This window comes from Hemitrygon akajei, chromosome 3 (genome assembly GCF_048418815.1).
Source record: "Hemitrygon akajei chromosome 3, sHemAka1.3, whole genome shotgun sequence".
Lineage (NCBI taxonomy): Eukaryota > Metazoa > Chordata > Chondrichthyes > Myliobatiformes > Dasyatidae > Hemitrygon > Hemitrygon akajei.
Window position 1 is genome coordinate 96015936 of NC_133126.1, and position 20446 is coordinate 96036381.

The 20446-nt window shown below is 45.1% G+C and overlaps 1 protein-coding gene across 1 annotated transcript in view; it reads right to left on the bottom strand.

The window, feature by feature from the left end:
* Positions 1–20446, bottom strand: part of LOC140725227 (1-phosphatidylinositol 4,5-bisphosphate phosphodiesterase beta-2-like) — a 158431-nt gene that overhangs the window by 94884 nt on the left and 43101 nt on the right. The window contains exons 8-13 of the mRNA XM_073040394.1: positions 19007–19107; positions 15207–15373; positions 13532–13678; positions 8058–8215; positions 5391–5473; positions 1428–1512 (exon numbers count right to left, since the gene is read on the bottom strand). Coding sequence (XP_072896495.1) covers positions 1428–1512; positions 5391–5473; positions 8058–8215; positions 13532–13678; positions 15207–15373; positions 19007–19107 — 741 coding nt within the window. The remainder of the gene's footprint in view (positions 1–1427; positions 1513–5390; positions 5474–8057; positions 8216–13531; positions 13679–15206; positions 15374–19006; positions 19108–20446) is intronic.

A 20446-nucleotide genomic window follows, 5' to 3' on the forward strand; every position in this document is an offset into this window, starting at 1 on the left:
ATTATGATTTTGCTCAGATTTTGGGTCCTAACAGTATAATTCAGCCCTGCTGGGCACGTCCTGCAACTTGAACATTTATGATACATTACACATGCCAAGAAGCTTCCTATAGACACAGAGAATGCAGATGCTGGAATCCGGAGCAACAAACAATCTCCAAGTAACTCAGGGGGTCGAGCAGCAACTGTGGGGTGTGGGGAGGACGTATCTGCCGATGTTTTTGATCTAGACTCCACATCAGGACTGGGGGTAGTGAGTGAAGAGAGCCAGTGTAAACCGTGGGGGGCGGGGGGCAGTGGTGAAACATGGGGCCAGTAGGTGACTGGTGGACTGAGGGTGGGTGAAGGAAGAATGGAGGCGGGGGGAGTTGGCAGACGGGGACATGTAGATGACACCCACATGTAGGTTACACCCTACCAGAGACATTTCTTTGTTTGATACACTTCTCCCCCCCCCCCCCCACTTCTCTCGTACTAAAAATTATCTTCTCTCTCTATCTCTCTCTTTCCCAGTTCTGATAAAGAATACCAGACCCAAAATATTGACCATTTCTATTTTCACCAAAACTGCCTGACCTGCTGAGTTTTCCCAACATTTTCTGTTTTTCAATGTCTACAGTTTGTCATTTAAAGGCAAACTTCTCCAAATGATGCCAGCTTAACAGCTTTGCACAGTCTGTATACAGACCTGGCAGATGATGTGCTTCAAATGTGGGTTCCACCATTTCACCCCACCCGTTTGCCTCCACGCCTCCTGGTGGGGTATAGGTGCAGGGAGTAGGCCATTTCCTGTTGCTAAGGTGTCTCTGCATTATGTGTAGCCAGTACTGTTGTAAAGTTCACATTTCACATTACAATAATATTTGTCTTTGTTGGGCGAATTTTAATATTCAGTCTAAACAATTAGCATATGTGTAATCAGAGTCAGTCTCAAAAGGTCAGGTGTGTATAATGTGCATTGCGTAATGGAGAAATATGGAAATTATCGTACAGCGTAGTGTTAAAGGTAGTATGAAAATGATGTTAGGACAGCTATTGAAATTCATAGCCCTGTTAAACGATGTTTAATAACTGGTTTATATTTTCCAATGAGAGCAAAGTTCTGTCGAAAGTGAAAGCTGTGACTTTAAGCTCCCCCTGTAAATGTCACCAATACTGCAAGTGCCAGTGAAGGCAATGATTTGGAGAGCAGTCTCCCTCACATTTTGTGAACGGCAGAAGCTGCAGAAAGCCAAGCAGCCTGCTTTCTTTATCCAGTGGGTACATAATTAAAATTTTCGGATACAGAACACCAGTACTTGACCAGAAGTGGAAGGCGGAGCACAGAGCATTCTGTGTCCACTCAAGTGAAAGGCCACCATAATACAAACAGCCCTGCCAGCACTGCACACCCTCCCTACAAGCCCACACCCTCTAGACCATACTTACTGGATATTTTTCCAAAGCCTCTGTTAGTAGCATATCTCCAAATATGGTCCGGCAGTAGTCTGCCATCTTAGCTTGCTGCTTAGGGCTGTCAGAAGGTGAAGAAAACCAATCAGATACATATTGAGGAAAGAGAGGAAGAAGGAGGCAATTGAGAGGAAGGGAAAGAGAGATAGAGAAAGAGAGCATGAGAGAGAATGATAAAAGAGAGCAAGAATGAGAAAGAGAGAAAGGGAGAGAGAAAAAGAGAGAGGGAGATAGAAAAAAGGGGGGAGAGAGAGAAAGTGATTGAAAGAGAGAAAAAGGAAGAGTGGGTACTCAGTTGGGGAGACTGAAGAGGTAGTGGGGTAGGAACAAGAGTGGAGAGTGATGGAGGTGGCACAATTGGATGTGATAGAGAGGTGAACAGGTGCTGGATGAGGAGGGAGGGTAGGGGAGAGCGCTGGGGGAGGAACTGAATGGTGAAGAGAGATACAGAATTTCAGAGGGAAGGGAGTAGGAAAGAGAGAGGTTGGTATGGAGGGTAGGACAAGCACACTGAGGTGCTGGAGAGGGAGGAAGTGATAGGGACTGCTGAAGAGAAAATAGGCACAAGGAATTATATTCTGTAGTAGTAAGAGATCAGCATGAAGGAAGATGAGGACAACATTGGCAAAGGGCACTAGCCACTTTACTTCCATATAACTTTGTCCGTCTATATATTGTTTCTGCACTGGAGAACAACTGATCTTGTGAGCATCAGAATCATTTGTCCAGTCATTATTATCCCACAACCCAGTGAAAGGTGGATTTCGGTATCACACTGGTGGAAACATCTTGTTCTTGGAATATATTCCCAAGGTAACTCTGCCTGTTTTTCTGGGGTCTACAGAAGATACAGATTAAGCAGAATGCACAGTCAGATTTTGGCCATCTCTGGGAGGACAGAGGACATTGAGCAAAAAGACTTGTGCTAGTTTGGGACTTTTCACACATCTGTCCAAAGAACTTTACCACCAGTGGAATGGAGTCCTCAAAATGCTTTGGACATCCGGTTCCTTTTATGATGTAGGATGTGAGACAAGCTGCTACTGCACAGCAAGCTCCCACACACAAACAATGTGTTTCGCTGTTGGTCGAGGAAGGATACCAGGAACTGTCTAGCTCTTCCCCAGGGTATATTAATGAGATCTTCAGTGTCCATAGGGCCTCAGAGTCAAGTTGGCCTTAATTACCACAGCACACTTTTGCAAGCTGAAATTACTGACAGGGTGCCAATGTGTTTCTAATACCAGTGATCTTCTTACTGTCCCTTATGGTACAGCACAGGGAACAGGCCCACTATCCTGTACCTAACCATCTAAACTAGTTCTCACATGCCTAACTAAACTAATCCCTTTAACCTACACAGGAATAGAAGGGAGGCATCACACTAATGGGATTGTAGTACAGGTTCCCCTGTAGCCACCAAAACATTGAGGGGCAGATATATAAACAGGTTAAGGAAATGTAAAAGTGATAGGGTTGTTGTCATGCAGGATTTCAACTTCACTAATATATAAACTGGGACCTTCTTAATGCAAGCGATTTAGATGGGGCAGAATTTGTTAAGTATATCCAAAAGAGTTTCTTAAATCAATATGTAGACAGTCCAATGAGAGGAGGGGCTGTACTGGAGCTGGGGTTGTGTAATGAGCCTGGCCAGGAGACTGACCTTTCAGTGGGAACACCGACCACAACTCTTTAACTTTCAGGATGGCTAAAGGTAAGGATAGGTACGGTCCTTGTGGGAGAGTTTTAAATTGGAGTTGGGGAAATTGTTAGGCAGGAACTAAGAGTTCATTGGGAATATCTTTTCTCTGGCAAGTCCACATCAGACATGTGGAGGGTGTTTAAAGATCAATTGTACAGGGTACAGGAAGGGTATGTTCCTGTTAGAAGGAAAGACAGGGATGGAAAGGTAAGAGAACCTGGGGTGTCCAGAGAGGTGATGAATCTAGTCAAGAGGAGAAAGGAAAAGTATGTAAAGCTTCGGAAGTTAGAATCAAACAGAAAACATGAGGATTATAAAGAAGACAGAAAAGAACTAAAGAAGAGAATTAGGAAATCCAGGAGGGGCCATGAGAAGTTCTTGGCAAGTGGGATTAAGGTGAATTCCAAGGCATTCTATATATACATCAAGAGCAAGAGGATAATGAGGGACCACTCAAAGATAAAGGGGGGAACATTCGCTTGGATGCAGAGAATACAAGTGAGGTTTAATGAGTATTTTGCTTCAGTATTTATTAAGGAAAAGGTCATGGAGACCTGGAGATCAGTGCTGAGTGTTTAAATACATTAGTGGGTTTAGAGGTCAAGGAGGAAGATGTGTGGGGCCTCCTAATGAGTATTTAGGTGGATCCCTAGGGCTTGATAGGATTTAGCCCAGGTTGTTGAAGGCAAGAGACAAGATTGCTGGGGCCTGGACCAGTATCTTTGTGTCCTCTCTAGCCATAGTCGAGGTCCCGGAGGACTAGTGAGTGGCTAATGTTGTACCTCTATTTAAGAAGGGAACAAGGGAAAATTCCGGGAACGATGGACCAGTGAGTGTCATGTCAGACATAGGGAAATTGCTAGAGAAAATTTTTAGGGATAGAATATAGGATATATTTGGAAACCCATGGCCTATTTAGGGAGAGCCAGCATGGCTTTGTCTGGGGCAGGTTGTGTCTTACCAACTTGATTGAGTATTTTGACAAGGTGGCAAGAGAGACTGATGAAGGTAGGGCAGTGGATGCTGTCTATATGGATTTTATTAAAGCATTTGACAAGGTCCCTCATGGGAGGTTATTCCAAAAGATTAAGATGCATGGGGTCATGGTGAATTGGCTGTTTGGATTCAGAACCGACTTGTGCATTGATGAGAGAGGGTAGTGGTTGAAGGGACTTATTCAAGATGGAGGTCTGTAATTGGTGGTGTTCCACAGGGATCTGTGCTGGGACCTGTGCTGTTTGTGATGTATATAAATGACCTGGATGAAAATGTAGATGTGTGGAACAGTAAGTTTGCAGATGATACCAAGATTAGTGGAGTTGTGGATAGTGTCGCAGACTGACAGAGAATACAAAATGATATAGATCAGTTGCAGATATGGCAGATGGAGATAACCCAGATAATTGTGAGGTGGTGCACCTCAGTAGGACAAATACAAGGAGACAGTATACTGTTAAGGGCAAGATCTTTACAATGTTGCTGAGCAGAGAGATCTTGAGGTTCGTGCATGTGGCTACACAGGACGATATGGTGGTTAAGGAGGATAATGGAATGTTTGCTTTTATCATTGAGTTCAAAAGTCAAGCGGTTATGTTGCAACTTTATAGAACTCTGGTTACGTCTCATCTGGAGTATTGTGTGCAGTTCTGGTTGCTCTGTAGGAAGGATGTTGAGGCTTTGGAGAGGTTCACCAGGACGCTGCCTGGTCTAGAGGGCATGTGCTATCATGACAGGCTGGACAAACTTGGGCTGTTTTCTTTGGAGCCACGGAGGCTGAGGGAAGACCAGAGGGCATGCATTGAGCGTGAGAGTGGGTAGGTTCAAAGAGGATGTGAGGGGTAAGTCTTTTAACTCGGAGAGTGGTGGATGCCTGGAATGCACTGCCTGTATATGATAGAGGCAAATACATTGGAGGCTTTCAAGGGACATTTAGACAGGTACATGAATATGAGGAAGATGGAGACATTGTGTAGAAGGGATTAGTTTTTGGGGTTTTGATTCACTTTTCAGTTGGCTCAGCACAACATGATGGGCCGAAGGGCCTGCTCCTCTCCTTGTACTGCTTTAAGTTCTATGAGCACTGTGATTTGGGGTGGTAAGGCCAGGTTTATCAAAAGCTCAGCTACACAGTGAATGGGATGTTGGTCACACCCAACGTTTAAACCCCACTGCTCTCTTTCTGAATCCATTATCTTCCCATTAAAAACTCAAATCAAAGAGTCGAATTTACTTACGAGTCAATGTGATTCTCAAAGGAGAGGATGACTGGGTACTGGGAGGTTTTGAAAGCACTCTCTGCTATGGCCTCGATCACGTCCTGTCACATGAAATATTCATAACAATTTCATTTCCAATAAATGTTGATTGTTATATTCAATTGGTTACACTCAGGCATTGAGCTACGGGCCTTCACGAGAAGACCATTCTGCCTGTTGAGCTGGCACTACTATTTATTAAGATCATGGATACACTGCTCAATTTAATTTACCTGCCTATGCTTGATATTCCTCCAGAACCTTGCTTAATTGTTTATCTAATGCTGCTTACCTGTGATACTGTTGCAAGTAAGTTTTTCAAACACCTGTGTATACATACGCTTGTGCAGATGGCAATGAACCCGACTTTGATTCTGGCTTCTTGAAACTCTTGAATAATGTGCTTCATGATCATCACCACCGACATCATCATCGTTATGTGTCATGTCATATGACGTGAGCCATCATGCTCTTCTATTCACGACCATGATTACTCTTGGTAAATTTTTCTACAGAACTTGTTTGCCATTGCCTTCTTTTGGCCAGTGTCTTTACAAGACGGGTGACCCCAGCCATTATCAATACTCTTCAGAGATTGTCTGCCTGGTATCAGTGGTCACATAACCAGGGCTCGTGATTTGTGATATGCGCCAGCTGCTCCTAAGACCATCCACCACCTGCTTCCAGGGCTTCACATGACCCTGATCGGGGTGATAAGCAGGTGCTACACCTTACCCCACAGGCCAGCAATGGAAGGAGCTCCTTACACCTCCTTTGGTAGAGACATATCTCCATTCTGCCACCCTGTGATATGTTTTGTATTTGGCCTAGCCCTAATTTTGTTCTGCTCCCTTGTGGATTTCCTCACCAGTGTAATAGCGTCTCTGAATGATGATAAGGGAACTAGAAGCAGGCATAGGCCATTCAGCCCCTTCTGTCTCAATAGGAACATGGCAGATATTTTACCACAGCACCACATCCCTCAATTCCTCTACCATACTCAGTCTTAAACATACATGGCAACCGATCCTCCACACTCCTCTCGATAGAGAACTCCTGAGAGTTACCACTCTCTGATGAAGAATCTTCTTTCATCTCTGTCCTGAATGGTAGACTTCTTAATTTTGAGATAGTGATGCTGATCCAGACTTTTCACTCAGGGAGACTGAAACTGTGAGGGGGTAGGAGGTAGAAATGGGCAGAGTGGGGTCAGGAAACTGTGAGGTTGGTGGCATGGATAGGATTTGATGAGGTCGGTGATGGTGCAGGAGACAATGTACTGATCAGCCTGAGCAAGGGCCTTTTCAAGGAGTAAATAAGAGGAGATGTCTGGGAGTTGCAGCCTAACTTCAGCAAGGAATTGGTCAGCCCGACAGACTACAACACAAGCGTTTAGTCTGCAGACTTGATGTGGATTGGAGTTGTTATGGAGAGAGTGGAAGGCAAAGCTTTCTGATGGGGTAAGGTTCAAAGAGGAGGGGGGAGTGCTGAAGTCGAGACCATTGATGTCTCATTGGCAATTAGAGATAAAAAGATCCAGAGTGGGCAGTAACCCCAGTGCAGGTGTCCAAAAAGAGGAGGAGGGTTGGAGATGGGAGAGGGGTCATCGGTGTGAATTGTGGAAGTGGATTCTGACATGGAGGCAGCTGAAGAAGAGCTCAGCTCACTGAGGTGTGGGTGCAGAGAAACAAAGGCTGAGGACAGAATATTCTGCCGCAGAGAAGCAAAGGTCGAAGGGAATGGTGAAGACACTGCACGGATTAGAGCCGGGATCAGAGGGGGTAAGAGGGTTGATAGCGTCAGAGGAGAGGGGAGGGCTGGGGTGTTCAGGGAAGGTTGAGTGGGAGAAAGATACGGGCTCCAAGGACTCAGGAAGTGACGTGGAAGCCTGAGAGACCCAGGGGTGGGGAGTAGTGGTGGGGGAAGGGGAGCCCAGAGGCCCTGCGGCAGTGAGAAAGGTCTCGGCCTGGAGGTAGAGGCAGCCACAGTCAGGGCTAGAGCCAGAGATGGAGGCCATTCAATTCACAGTCTGAAGGTGTCCAAGGCCATTGAACCAGATTTGGAGATGGCAGGATCTGTGGTCTGGTGGCCTTTAACCTGATTGCACGAACATGGATTTCTCAAACCCCTTCCCCTCTCCTCACCTTATTCTGGCCTCTTCTTCCTTCCTTTACAGTTGAAGGGTCTCAGTCCAAAATGTCAATGTTTTCCCTAGACGCTCCCTGACCTGCTGTGTTCCACCAGCATTCTTTTCTATCTCAGTTCTCCAACATGGTTTGTCTTTCTCCTTTGCTCTATACTCATTGAACTTCTCCTTCTTAAATCCCCATCAGACAAGCCTCCACACCATCTCTTATCCACTTATATCATTCAGTTTCTCTTTACTCTCCAACATCACAGATTTTCCTCTGTTCTCGCCACAGCCTCCCCTTTCTCTGCAACTGAAAATGTTTGATTTCTATCTTTTCTACATTGCGATGAAAGTTCAACAACTGAAACATTATCCCTGTTTCTCTCTCCACAGATACGCCTGACCTTTTGAATATTACCAGCATTCTCTATTTTATTTCAAAAATTAAAGGTTTGAGCCATCACTTAAATAAAACCGTGTGATACTCTTATGGGGGACAGAATTTGTAAGGTTACCTTGAACAGAATTTCCGTTGTCATGGTGTAACCGTGTGTGATGATGGGCTCCTCCTCGGGAGGCTTGCCTTTCCAACAGTCAAGCTCCAGACAGCGACACCCAGCAAGGAGGGCCTGGCGGTACATCTCCGGGGATGAAAGCCCAGAGAATTGCCCGGCTGTGTGGACAGCAGAGAAGATCATTATTAAAGGGAGGAAGACTCACGGACTGCTGATTTTGTTTTCAACCCCCCCCCCCCCCCCCCCATAACTCTTACCTGTCAAGAACTTACCAATCTCTGCTTTATTTATACCAAATGACTTGACCTGCACAACCTTCTATGGCAATAAATTGCACTCTGGCTGGTGAAATCCCTTCCCATTTCAGTTTTAAAGGAATATGCCTTTATGTCCTCAGATCCTAGACTCTCCGACTACCGGAAACATCCTAACCATTCTATCCACCAGGCCTTAAAGTATCCACTAGGAGATGTTCCCCCCCACCCCCCCACCCCGCCTTCATCTTCTGAAGTCCATCAAGGTGAGAATCATCAAAAGCTCCTCATATATTAAGATTTTCATTCCAGGTGAAACTCCTCTAGACCCTCTCCAGAGGTGGCACATGTTTCCATAGATACAGGGCTTACAGTATTCCAAATATGGTCTGAAAACCTCAGCAGTGCATTTTGTTTTTATATTCCAGTCCTCTCGAAATAAATACTACTACTGCTTTTGCCTTCCCTACTACTATACATCCACTCAGTACAAACTTCCATTAATGAACATGTTCAGCTGTGCCACACGTGTTCTGCACACACATGATCAATATGGACATGAGGCCTTCTTCGCTTTGCATTGGGGGAGCTAAAACAGTGTTTTGCAGGATGCTAAAGCTGTTTTTTTAACATGCCAGTTTGGTGTGCATCTTCTAAAGTGACTGCACTTGATCATGCAACTGCAACCTCAAGAATCAACGAGACAGTCCAACCACACAAGCGGCACTTCTGATGCTGTAGATATAGATTGCTGAGACACTAGAACCAGTTCTGGAGAAAGTGGGACCTGGACAAGCAAGGGGTGTTTACTAGTGCTTTTGGGGAAGGTTTCTAAAATGGGATAAAGTGCATAGTGACTAGGGAGAGAGATGTAAGGATGAGTGAAAGGAAAGAAACAGTAGAATACGAAGATAGGGAAATCAAGGTCAAGGCAAATAGAGGCACAGCACAAAAAATGTCAGACGATTGGGAGAGAAAACCTGGGCGAGAGATGGGTTATCCATTTGGGTATATGTTAAAAACAGCAAGGGAAAGAAGACACTGGTAGGAGTAGTGTGTGGATCTCTAACCAGAGGCTGCACTGGTAAAAATCAATAATTAATGACAACATGTAAAAAGAGCATCTCAATACTAGCTTGAGTTGATCAAGTTGGAAATGGTATCTCTGAGAACTAATTCCGGAGTGCATTGGAGATACATCCAAAAACCAACATACTATGGAGTCAGCATGGGAGATGGCTGTCAAAGAGTCACGTTTACTACATGACCTCATGAGCAAACTAACAAGGGGTACATAAATGGGAATGATTTTCTTCAAATGTATAAAAAGGACAAAGTGATCTATGTGAACATAGACCCTTAGAGCAAAACACTGGGGAAATAATTGTGAGGAACAAGAAAGTGGCAGAGCAGTTAAACAGGTTTTTATGGTGGACAATACTACAAACATCCCATTAATAATGAATAATGCTAGGGAAGAATTAAAAGCAATTTCCAAGAGCAGAGAACCGGTACTTGGGGAAATAATGGCTAAAGCCTAATGTCCTCTATACTGATCAGCAGGATTTTCCAGCTTTCATACTCCAACCCCATGAAATGAGGGACAAAGTTTTATTAGTGTTTTTGTGTGGTTATGTTCGTGCTTCAAGCAGCTTTCTGCAGTTTTTTGCCTCTTAAATAGCTCTCCTATGTTTTCTTCCAAAGTGAACACCTCTCATTTTCCCACCTTATGCTTCATCTATTTGATTTATGCTCAACTACCTACCTAACCTATTATTATCTCTCTGCGAATTGTTTATATCTTCCTCAGAACTTGTCTTTAAACATATTTTTGTACTCTCTGCAAATCTGAAAATGTACGTTCATAACCTTCCTAGAACACCAGAACTGACCGCAGTGGTATCCCAACAGATTAGCAACCTGATAATAATCTCCTTTCTCCCTGCTCTCTGCTTCCTGTCTGTTAGTGAATCCTTTATCCATGCCAACATGTCAGGCCCAACACCACAGGTGCTTGAGACTCCACCTCAAGTGAGGAACCCAGTTAAATATTGTCTGGAAATCCAAATTCAGTACATCTCCTGGTTCCCTCCATCCACAATGGTGAAATTTCTTGCAAAAAAAACCTTAATAAATCTGTCAGAGACAATTTCCCTTTGTGTAGCTATTCATGGCATTCAGGAGGACCACATCTGGAGTAATGTAAATGGTTTTGATTCCTCTCTTTAAGATACCATTTCACTGGGGCTGTTCAGACTTCACCAGGATTGTCCTGCTAGAAGAGTTAAACAGATTGGGATTCCACTCAGCACAGTAATTCAGGGTAAACACAACAATACATTTCTGTCAACCTGAAGATCTAGCTCTTTGTATTATGCTCTCAACAGTGTTTAGATGATTTTCAAAACAAGTTGCACAGCGCAATTACCAGACCATTAAGTCGGTTAACCAAAGGTTTGTCTAAAAGAGTTGGCTAAAAACAGCAGCTTAAAGGAGAGGAGAGAGGTAAGTACTGAGTGGTTTGAGAGAGGAATTCCTGAGCTTGGTACATCAGGAGCTACAGGTACTGTCCACTTTTACGGGTACAGTTAAATCCTAGATCAAAAAGAGACCATACAATGCACATTATTGATTTTCTTATTTATAAAGTGTGCTAAAACTCTGATAGCCTTTCAGAGAAAGTTGACTTGACAAGTACCTGGAATGGGCTGGTTGTTTACAGAAGGACAGGATAGGCTAATAACAACTAGAGTCTAGGAGATAGTGAGAGGATTCAATTGAGATAGGATCCTGTGGATGTAACAGAGTGGATGTGAGAGAATCTAGAACTAGAGGCCACTATCTAAAAATAAAATGTTGTTCATTCAAAACTGAGATGAGGTGATTTTTTAAATATTTCTTTCAGAGGGGTGTGAACCTTTGGCATTCTCTTCCATAAAGCAATTTATTTTTAGAGGTATATTGATTCTTGAAGCAAGAGGATAGCCGGTGACAGGATTTCAAAGCGCAGGTTACAGCCTGGGTCTTATTAAATGGTGGAACAGGCCCGAGGAGTGGAGTAACCTACTTCTGATTCGTATACTATGAGAGGACAGAGATAATCAGGGGGTGTAGGCTGGAGGAGGTTGCGTGAAAAGGGAAGGGCAAGTATTGAGCTACTTACGTTCAAGGTTTTTTAACCAGAAGCTAAAGTAGACCAGCAAACAAGGGGATAGGAGCGAGTCAGGACAAGGATCTCTCATTTTCAGAGGAGGCCGTTGGAATAGTCAAGTTTAGTGGTAATAAAGGCATAGATTATCACAAACAAGAGGAAATCTGCAGATGCTGGAAATCCAAGCAACACACACAAAATGCTGGTGTAACACAGCAGGCCAGCCAGCATCTACAGAAAAGAGTAGAGTTGACATTTTGGGCTGAGACCCTTCATCAGAACTCACGAAGTGTCCTCACATCCTGCCTATAATGGGGCAATTAGAACTGCACACAACAAGTTGTGTTTCACTAAAGTTTTATACAACTGCAGCATGACTTCCTTACTCTTACACTCAACCAGTGAAGGCAAGCATTCCATACACATTTCTCACTACATTATACACTTGCATAGAGACTTTCAGCAAACAATGGACTTGGACCCCAAGATCTCTCTGTAACCCAATGCCATTAAGGGGCCTAACTTTCACTTGACACCCCAACGTGCAACATCTTACACATGCCTGAACCAAACTCCATCTGCTACTTCTCTGTCCATATCTGTAACTGATCTAAATCCTGATGTGTTTTTTTGATAGTCCTTATCTCCACCAAACTTGATGTCATCTGCAAATTTGCAAATTGGCCCACCTACACTTCATTTGAACCATTGATAAGTTGTCTATAAAGAAGAGATCTCAGCACAGACCCTGATCCTTGTGGGATTCTGCTGGTCACAGAGATCCAGCCAGAACAACATCCCTCCAGCCCTACCTTCTGCCTCAAAAGTCAGTTCTGTGTCCAAACCTGAAATTCAATCTGGATCTCATGCATCTTTATCTTCTGAATCATCTAGGTCAGGAGCTCCCAATCTTTTAATGCCATGGACCCCTACCATTAACTGAGGGGTCCATGGACCTCAGTTTGGAAACCCCTGATCTAGATGAAGTCCACTGCCTTACCCATTTTGTCACCTCTTTCAAAAACCCAATCAAATTTGTAAGGCAGTATCTGCCCCACAGAAAGATACACTGACTGCCCCATGGAGGCCATGCCTTTCCAAATGCAAATAAATCCTATCCCTCCATATTCTCCTCAATGACTTCCCTCCTGTGGCCATGAGGCCCACTGGCTTAGAATTATCTGGATTATCCCTTTATCCATTCTTGAGCAAAGGCACAATATGAGTTACTCTCCAGTCCTCGGGCACCTTGCCTGTTGCTAGTGAGGACACACAGATGTAAGTCACACACAGCAATCTCCTCACTTGCTTCTTCCAATATTCAGAAATGCGTGCCATCAGACTCTGAGGAATTATCCACCTTTATGCTTTTCAGAAGATGCAGCACCACCTCTTTCTTAATCTTAAATTGTCCCAGCATATTAACATGACCTACTCTGCCTTCACTATCCTCCAAATCCTTCTCCGTGGTAAAATACCAATACCAGTTACTCGTCTAGTACCTCAGTCATTGCCCTGACTCCAAGCACAAAATCCTTCCTTTATCCTTAATTGGACCTACCTCTCCTTAGTTATTCTCCTTTTCTTGGTGTAAATATAAAATGCTTTGGGATTCTCTTTGATCCTGCTCACCAAGGACATTTCATAAGCCCTTCTGGCCTTCCTAATTGTCTGCTCGAACACTCTCCTGCTATCTCTGTAGTCTCCAAGGATATACTCTGATTTTAGCTTCCTAAACCTTGCCCATCCTGAATAAATTTAGGACCTCTCCGGTCATCTAAGGTTCCCTTTCTTTACCATCCTGGTCCTCACTCTTTACCGGAACATGTCAATCCTGAACTCTGATAAGCTGGTCTTTAAACCGCTCCCACAACAGCTGCTCCCAGTTAACATCACTCACCCTCTGTCATAATCCACCCTCCCCAATCTAGTAACTTGTTGCAATATCCAGTCATGTCCTTACTCATAACTGTCTTAAAACATAATGGCTTGTGGATGGAGTTTGTCAAAGACCTGTCCCCTAGCCTCCCATCCCTCTCTCTGAGTGACTTGAAGGCCAGTGCTTTTACCAGTGAGGTAGGTGTTATGGGATGAATTGATTAAGTAACATGATAGAGGCTGCGTCATGTCCTGATAAACGGTCAGCCTTTCGGGGAATATTAAGCTGTTTTCTGGGCCAGACAGATACCAGCATAAGCCCTCCAGTGACAAATGACCTGTGAAGGAAATAAAAGAAGACAAGGTCAGAATCTGACCTCAACATGCTGCAAGCTGCCAGTGGCGTTCACTGAAATACTTATCCCCCGTTCAATGGGCACCAGGAAGGACCACATAACCTCTCCAGAGAATCAATCTATTCCATTCTCAGTTCTCAGCCTACCCCTCACACCCTCCCGTTCACTACACTTCTCTCATACCCATCCCTCACTCCTTCTCACTCCCACTCCATCTGCTACATTTACTCCCTCTCCCTCTCCCTGCACTCTGTTCCTCTCATCTCCACTCACACCCCACACTACCACACCTCTCCTCAACCCTCTCCCTCACCCTGCACTCCGTTCCTCTCATCTCCATTCACACCCCACACTACCACACCTCTCCTCAACCCTCTCCCTCACCCTGCACTCCATTCCTCTCATCTCCACTCACACCCCACACTACCACACCTCTCCTCAACCCTCTCCCTCACCCTGCACTCTGTCCCTCACTCCTTCACCCCCACACTCTCCCTCATCCACATGCACTCTCTCCTCCTCACTACCCCTACTCTCCCTCTCCTCCACTCCGTTCCTCACTCTCTGACTGTCCTGTAATCTCATACTCAGTTCAAGTACCGGTGGTTCAGAGTGCCTGTGGGGAGAGAAATGGAGTTTACGTTCAGCTCAGCCAAAGGCACTGAGTACTGGAGTCATGTACACAGAATCGGATCCCTTGGCTGGTCACAAAGTCGTTATCAACACTAACCCCATTCCCCCGTGCTCAGCCTGCAGTTTCCAGTGCCTTGGCAGTTCAGATACTCATCTAAATACTTCCTGAGTTTTGTGACAGTCTCTGTCTCCACCACCTTCTCAAGCAGAGCTTTCCTGAATCCTGACCCCCTCTGGCTGAAGAGAAACACCTCCTCAATTCTCTTCTAAATGTCTTACCTTTTACCTAAACTGTTTGCCCTCTGGTCATAGATACCTCTGCTCACAGAGGCTTCTACTATGAGGTCAAAAATTTTCACTCTTCACCGTACCCATGCACCTCGGGGCACTCCCTCAGCCGTCTCCTCGATGGAGCTTCACTCGCCCAGGCAAGTTGAGTGTATTCCATCACGGCGCTAACCTGCCCTTTAATCGGTGCGGAAACTTTGAAGTGAGGGGACGGGTCAGTCAATGCCTTTCAGTGGCAGGCCTCGGTGTGTCATCGTGCTTGATGTGAGTCACACTGGCAGCCAGGCTGAGAACACCGAGTCCATTGGCAGGCTGATGAAGCCCGTGGCTCGATGGCGATAGTGCAAATTCCTCTTCCATCATCTAAGAAATCCCCTGCGTACTCAACCACAGCCTGGAAAGATACTGCAACACGCTTGGTGTTGCATCTCTTCAAGTGGACTGCCAGGAGGGGGAACATTATGAAGTACCTAACCCTCTGGTTCACTAAATTGTCGAATAGAACTGACCGTTGGCCTTGGATCTCTATGGATACATAAACAGGAGTGTTTTTTCACCCAAAAACATTGGGAAATACAAGAACACTGACCCTTATTTGCATTTGACTTGTTTGGCTCGTACTTCTCTATCAGCTTCTGGGTTTGTTCCGGTTGAATTAATGGGAAAAGAAAATTATTCAGACGGGCATCTCTCTGTATCTGGTTTATAAACGTAGACACCTGTTGTCGAGTCAAGTATGGCTTTACCATTACGTCCCTGTAAAGAGGAAAACAGTGAACTCAACACCTGGTCTATAAACTCAATCCTTCCCAGGATGCATGTTTGTTTTACCGCGTATACACAAGGCCCAAGTAGACATGATCTTATCACGGTACTGAATCACCACACAGCCCACATGCACACATTCTTGTCATGCACAGGATTCCTTACACTCCGCGTACACAAACAATGTTCCCTCTAACTCTTTTTACAGTTGTACAGGCCAAGCATTGCTCCGAGCAAGAAATGTTTATACAGCCTGAATACTCCAGGGTGTGTTAAACTTTCTTTTTTGTAATGAACGTACTATGAATATTTAGATTGAAAATTTAAAAGCCACATACTTTTGATTTTATTTAATTGAAGGGTGCAATGAAAAATAATACAAAAAAGTAAATCTTTCACATTTCATAAACTTGCTCTAGCTGTTTCCAATTCCAGCTGCATGGTAACGAAAGCTGTGTGCACGGGAGCATTTCAGTTACTGTGCATCTGCATAGCTTAGAGGGAACAGTGTACACAAGCACATCCCATATAATGCCCTCTCACAGTTGACAGACGCACTATCGTACGTGGACCAAGCCCCAGTATTCAATCTCCTCCTGAAGTCTATGTCACCCATGAGAAGAGAACGCACAGGAGGAAGTAGCCACCAGCTCATCTTTCAAAGCTATCCAGCTCCACTTCCGATCACAAACTAGAGAAAATCTACAGATGCTGGAAACCCAAACAACACACACAAAATGCTGGAGGAACTCAGCAGGCCAAGCAGCATCTATGGAAAAAAGTACAGTTGACATTTCTGGCCAAAACCCTTTGGCGACACTGGAAGTTTCAGCCCCAAATGTTGACTGTACTCTTTTCCATAGATGTTGCCTGGCCTGCCGAGTTCCTCCAGCATTTTGTGTGTGTTGCCTCCACTTCCAATACCACCAGTGACCCAGCCTCCAAAGACTTCAGGGGAGGTTCATCACCCTCTGTAGGAAATTTCTGTGCCCCACTATTTTAAATGACTGCCCCTCATCTTGTAACTCTGTCCCCCATTCAGGGCTCTCCCACGTCACACTCCCCCAGATGACTTAATAAGGTCAATCCATCATTGTAGTGTAAAAGTCACACAACACAGAAACACAGGCCCCTTTTGCCAAGGATTACAGATAACCTTCTCTTTCGGATAACCTCTCACCCCAGGAACCAATTCCTTTGGGCTGCTTCCAGTGGTACAGTGTCTTTTCTTAAATAAGGGAACCAAAACTATTTCTGAGAACTCCAGCAGTACAACTGTGATAACACTTGATTACTTTTTAAAAACAGGAGAAAATCTGCAGATGCTGGAAATCCAAGCAACGCACACAAAATGCTGGAGGAACTCATCAAATGAAGGCTCTCGGCCCAAAACGTTGACTGTTTGCCCTTTTCCATAGATGCTGCCTGGCCTGCCGAGTTCCTCCAGCATTTTGTGTGTGTTGCTAACTATTTTTTAAATTCTGACTCCTGAACAAAAAGGCTAACATGCCATTTGCCTTCTTAGTTACTCAGTGTACCTATCTGCGAACATTTTGTGAGTCATACAGCAGACACCTTCATCCCTCTGAATCCCACTCACCTCGTCTGTCTCCACTTCAATAATGAGCTGCCTTTCGATTGCTCTTACCAGAGAGTGCGACCTCACCCTTCCCCACACTGAACTCCCTTTGCCAAGATTTTGTCCAATCACTCAGTCTATCTACATACAGTCCAAGTATCATCTATTTCACGCTGCCTTCCACCTATCATTGGCAAATCCAGAAACCTGATGCTCTGCCCCTCAACCAGGCCATTGAATATCTGGAAGCCGAGCAACACACACAAAATGCTAGAGGAACTCAGCAGGCCAGGCAGCAGCTAAGGAGAAAAATACAGTCGGCGTTTCAGGCCAAGATCCTTCAGCAGGTCCTGAAACATCGACTATACATTTTTCCATGGATGCTGCCTGGCCTGCTGAGTTCCTCCAGCATTTTCTGTGTGATTTCCAGCATCTGCAGATTTTCTCATTTGTGAGCCGAGAACCAAGAACTGATCCTTGGAGCGCTCCACTAGCTACTCCATTAAAGCCTGAAAATGACCAGTTTCTCCCAGCTATCTCACTCAGTCATGTTAGCACACTCCCCCCAATAGGCTTCACACTTTCCCCAGTGTGAATGAATCCAGGATTCAATTTCCTTTAATATGCACTTGCACGTTATCCTACAAGGACCCTCTGTATTCAGTGAACTCCCAGAGCCAATGCTCACGCTGCCCTGTATGGACTAAACCCCTGCGTTCATCTCCCACACACACACACACACACACTCTCTCTCTCTCTCTCTCTCTCTCTCTCTCTCTCTCTCTCTCTCTCTCTCTCTCTCTCTCTCTCTCTCTCTGTGGTGAACTAGATATACCTGTCTGACTGCTCCTGTGGCTCCTCCCACAGACCCCTGTATAAAGGCGACTGTGGGCTGCTGCTCTCCCTCATTTTCCCCAGGATGTAGTGTTGTTTATTCTTCCAGTCAATAAAAGCCGATATCTCGTTTCCTAAGTCTCAGCGTGAGTTATTGATGGTGCATCACTCTCCCTCCCTCCCTCCACTGCCAGCTCCCAATGACACAGTGACTGAAGCCTCTGTGCCTGTTGTGCAGTCCACAGGGTGGGCTGGGAGGTGCCAGACAGGAATCCTCACCTGGGGCATTTACTGATGCTGATCACAGACTTCAACTCGATTCTCTCCGGCTATACTCCAACAAACAATTTATTGACGGTGCCTCCAAGCAGCACTGGAGTGGAATTCCTGCCGCGGAAGCCCAGCTTTCCCACACCGAGCATGTTAGTGGTATATTAATGCTAGCCTTGGCGAGGCCAGCAGGGTCACAGCCCCCCCTCACCCACCGGTTTGCCAACACAACGCACTCACTCAGCTAGTACGGGCCACTCAGGGCAAAGCTGGAAGTAAATCAGCACAGCTAGCACCTGAGCTAGTTTAACCCTCCCGCCAAACTTTCTGAAAAAGAATACTCAGCTGCAAACCTCATGGATGCGAGGGCTGGTTGAATGCCGGGCTAGTTGCTCTTACTGAGAACACGTACTTCTGGGCAAGGACCCCTGGAACACAACCCATCTCTGGGTCAGCACTCATCAAACTGTACAGGCCCAGAGCCACAATGTTGTGCCAAAATAAATGAGCGAGTAATTAAATGCCTTCTAGCTACACAATGTCTATATCCCTCCATTCTGGGCTCATTCATGTGCCTTTTTAAGAGCCTGTTAAATGCCTCTATTGCACTTGCCCTTGTGAGCTCACCCCAGGTACCCACCACTCTCTGTGGGGAAAAACTTGCCCCATACACCTTCATTGCACCTACCCCCTTCTCAACAAATGCATACCCTCTAGTTTTAAACATTTCTACCCTGTCTACTCTATCAATGCCTGTCATGATCTTACAAACCTCTATCAAGTCACTCCTCAGCCTCCACTACCCCAGAGGAAACAACCCTACCACGTTCAGCCTCTCCTTTTCGAGGAAGTGCAATAGTAGGAGGGAGGTCACGCCAGAACGTGTACTGTTTCTTTGTTCATGCAAACTCAGAAGGGGACAGTTTATTAAAGTGTCTCACATTAATTCAAAGATCTGGTCAACCTCAGGCCGAGGACACAGCTGTGTTATGAACTGCTTGAAGACCGATTCTGTGAAATCCTCAGGGTTGATTGTGTCATTCTGCGGGGAAGCACATATTTTAGTAATGATCCATTCATTCATGGCTGTGCACAGCCTCCTGTTTCTATGAAACCTGCAGAAAGCACAGGAGGCAGGAAAGGGTCTGAAACTCATTGGTCAGTGTCATAATTTCAGAGTGAGGCCCACCCATGCTTCTCCCAGCCCATCCCGTTCCCAGCAGCCTTGTCCGAGCTGGAGGCCTGCTTACACACTCATCAAACCCAGCCTTTGTTCTGACCATCTACACTTCAGCCAGTCAGGGGTCTTTCCTGCCAGGGATCTCTCCTGATGAAAAGTTTGTGAAATGTGCTAAGTCATACCTGGGCTAGGGTACTGTGCGTGAGAGAAAGTAAAGCTGACTGCAGGCACAAGGGCAAACTTGGTGATGGAACCTGGCAGTCACACAACACGGTGGAAGCACTAGTTTCTGCTTTTAGGTTACATCCCCTGCTGCTGCATTCAACTGTCAGGAGCCAGTAAATTCTCTGTTGTAATTTTGATCACGTCTGGGCACAGAAGAGGACCTTCCCAGATTGTCCTTGGTTTTCATCAGGGTCGCTCTTCTCCTCCAGGGCAGTGGGAGTAATAGTCAGTGGGGCAAAAGGTGACCAAGAGTTTTTGTACATGTGGAAGTGTATAAAATTATTAAATGCTAGCGAAGCAGAAAATGAACAAAGAATGAAATGTTAATGATAAAAGAATAGATCTAAAACATTTAACATAAAACCTAGCTGTCAAGGTATAATAAAAAATCTGAAACAGGGCCTTTTCCCCGCTCTGAGACACACAGAGAGGTGTGAGCCAGTCTAACAACTAAAGCCGGACATTAAGAATTAAACTGGAAATTGAAGTGTACATGATGGCGAAGAGGAGATGTCAAACTTGAACCAGGACAGTGCAGCACAGAAACAGGTCCTCTGGCCCGTAATGTCTGTGTCAACCATGGCACCAACTTAACGCTAATTCCATCTACCTGCTCGTGATCCACACCCTGTCATCCCCTAAGTACTCGTATAGATGGATACACACAGTACTTCATATCTGCTTCCATCACCTCACTTGGCAGTGTTTTCCAGGAACTTAGCCCTGTGTAAAATAAAACTTACCTTGCAACTGTCTTTTTAACATTCCCCCCTCACCTTAAAACTATGCATTGTAGTCGTTGATATTTCTTCCTACTTATCTGACCTGTGCTGCTCATAATCTTATAAATATCTAAACGCAAAGTACACTGCAGATGCTGAGTTCATCCAGCTTGTTTGTACTTATAAATATCCATCAGGTCTCCCTCACCTCTGAAACTCTGGAGAAAACTATCTACATTTGTCCAGCCTCTAAG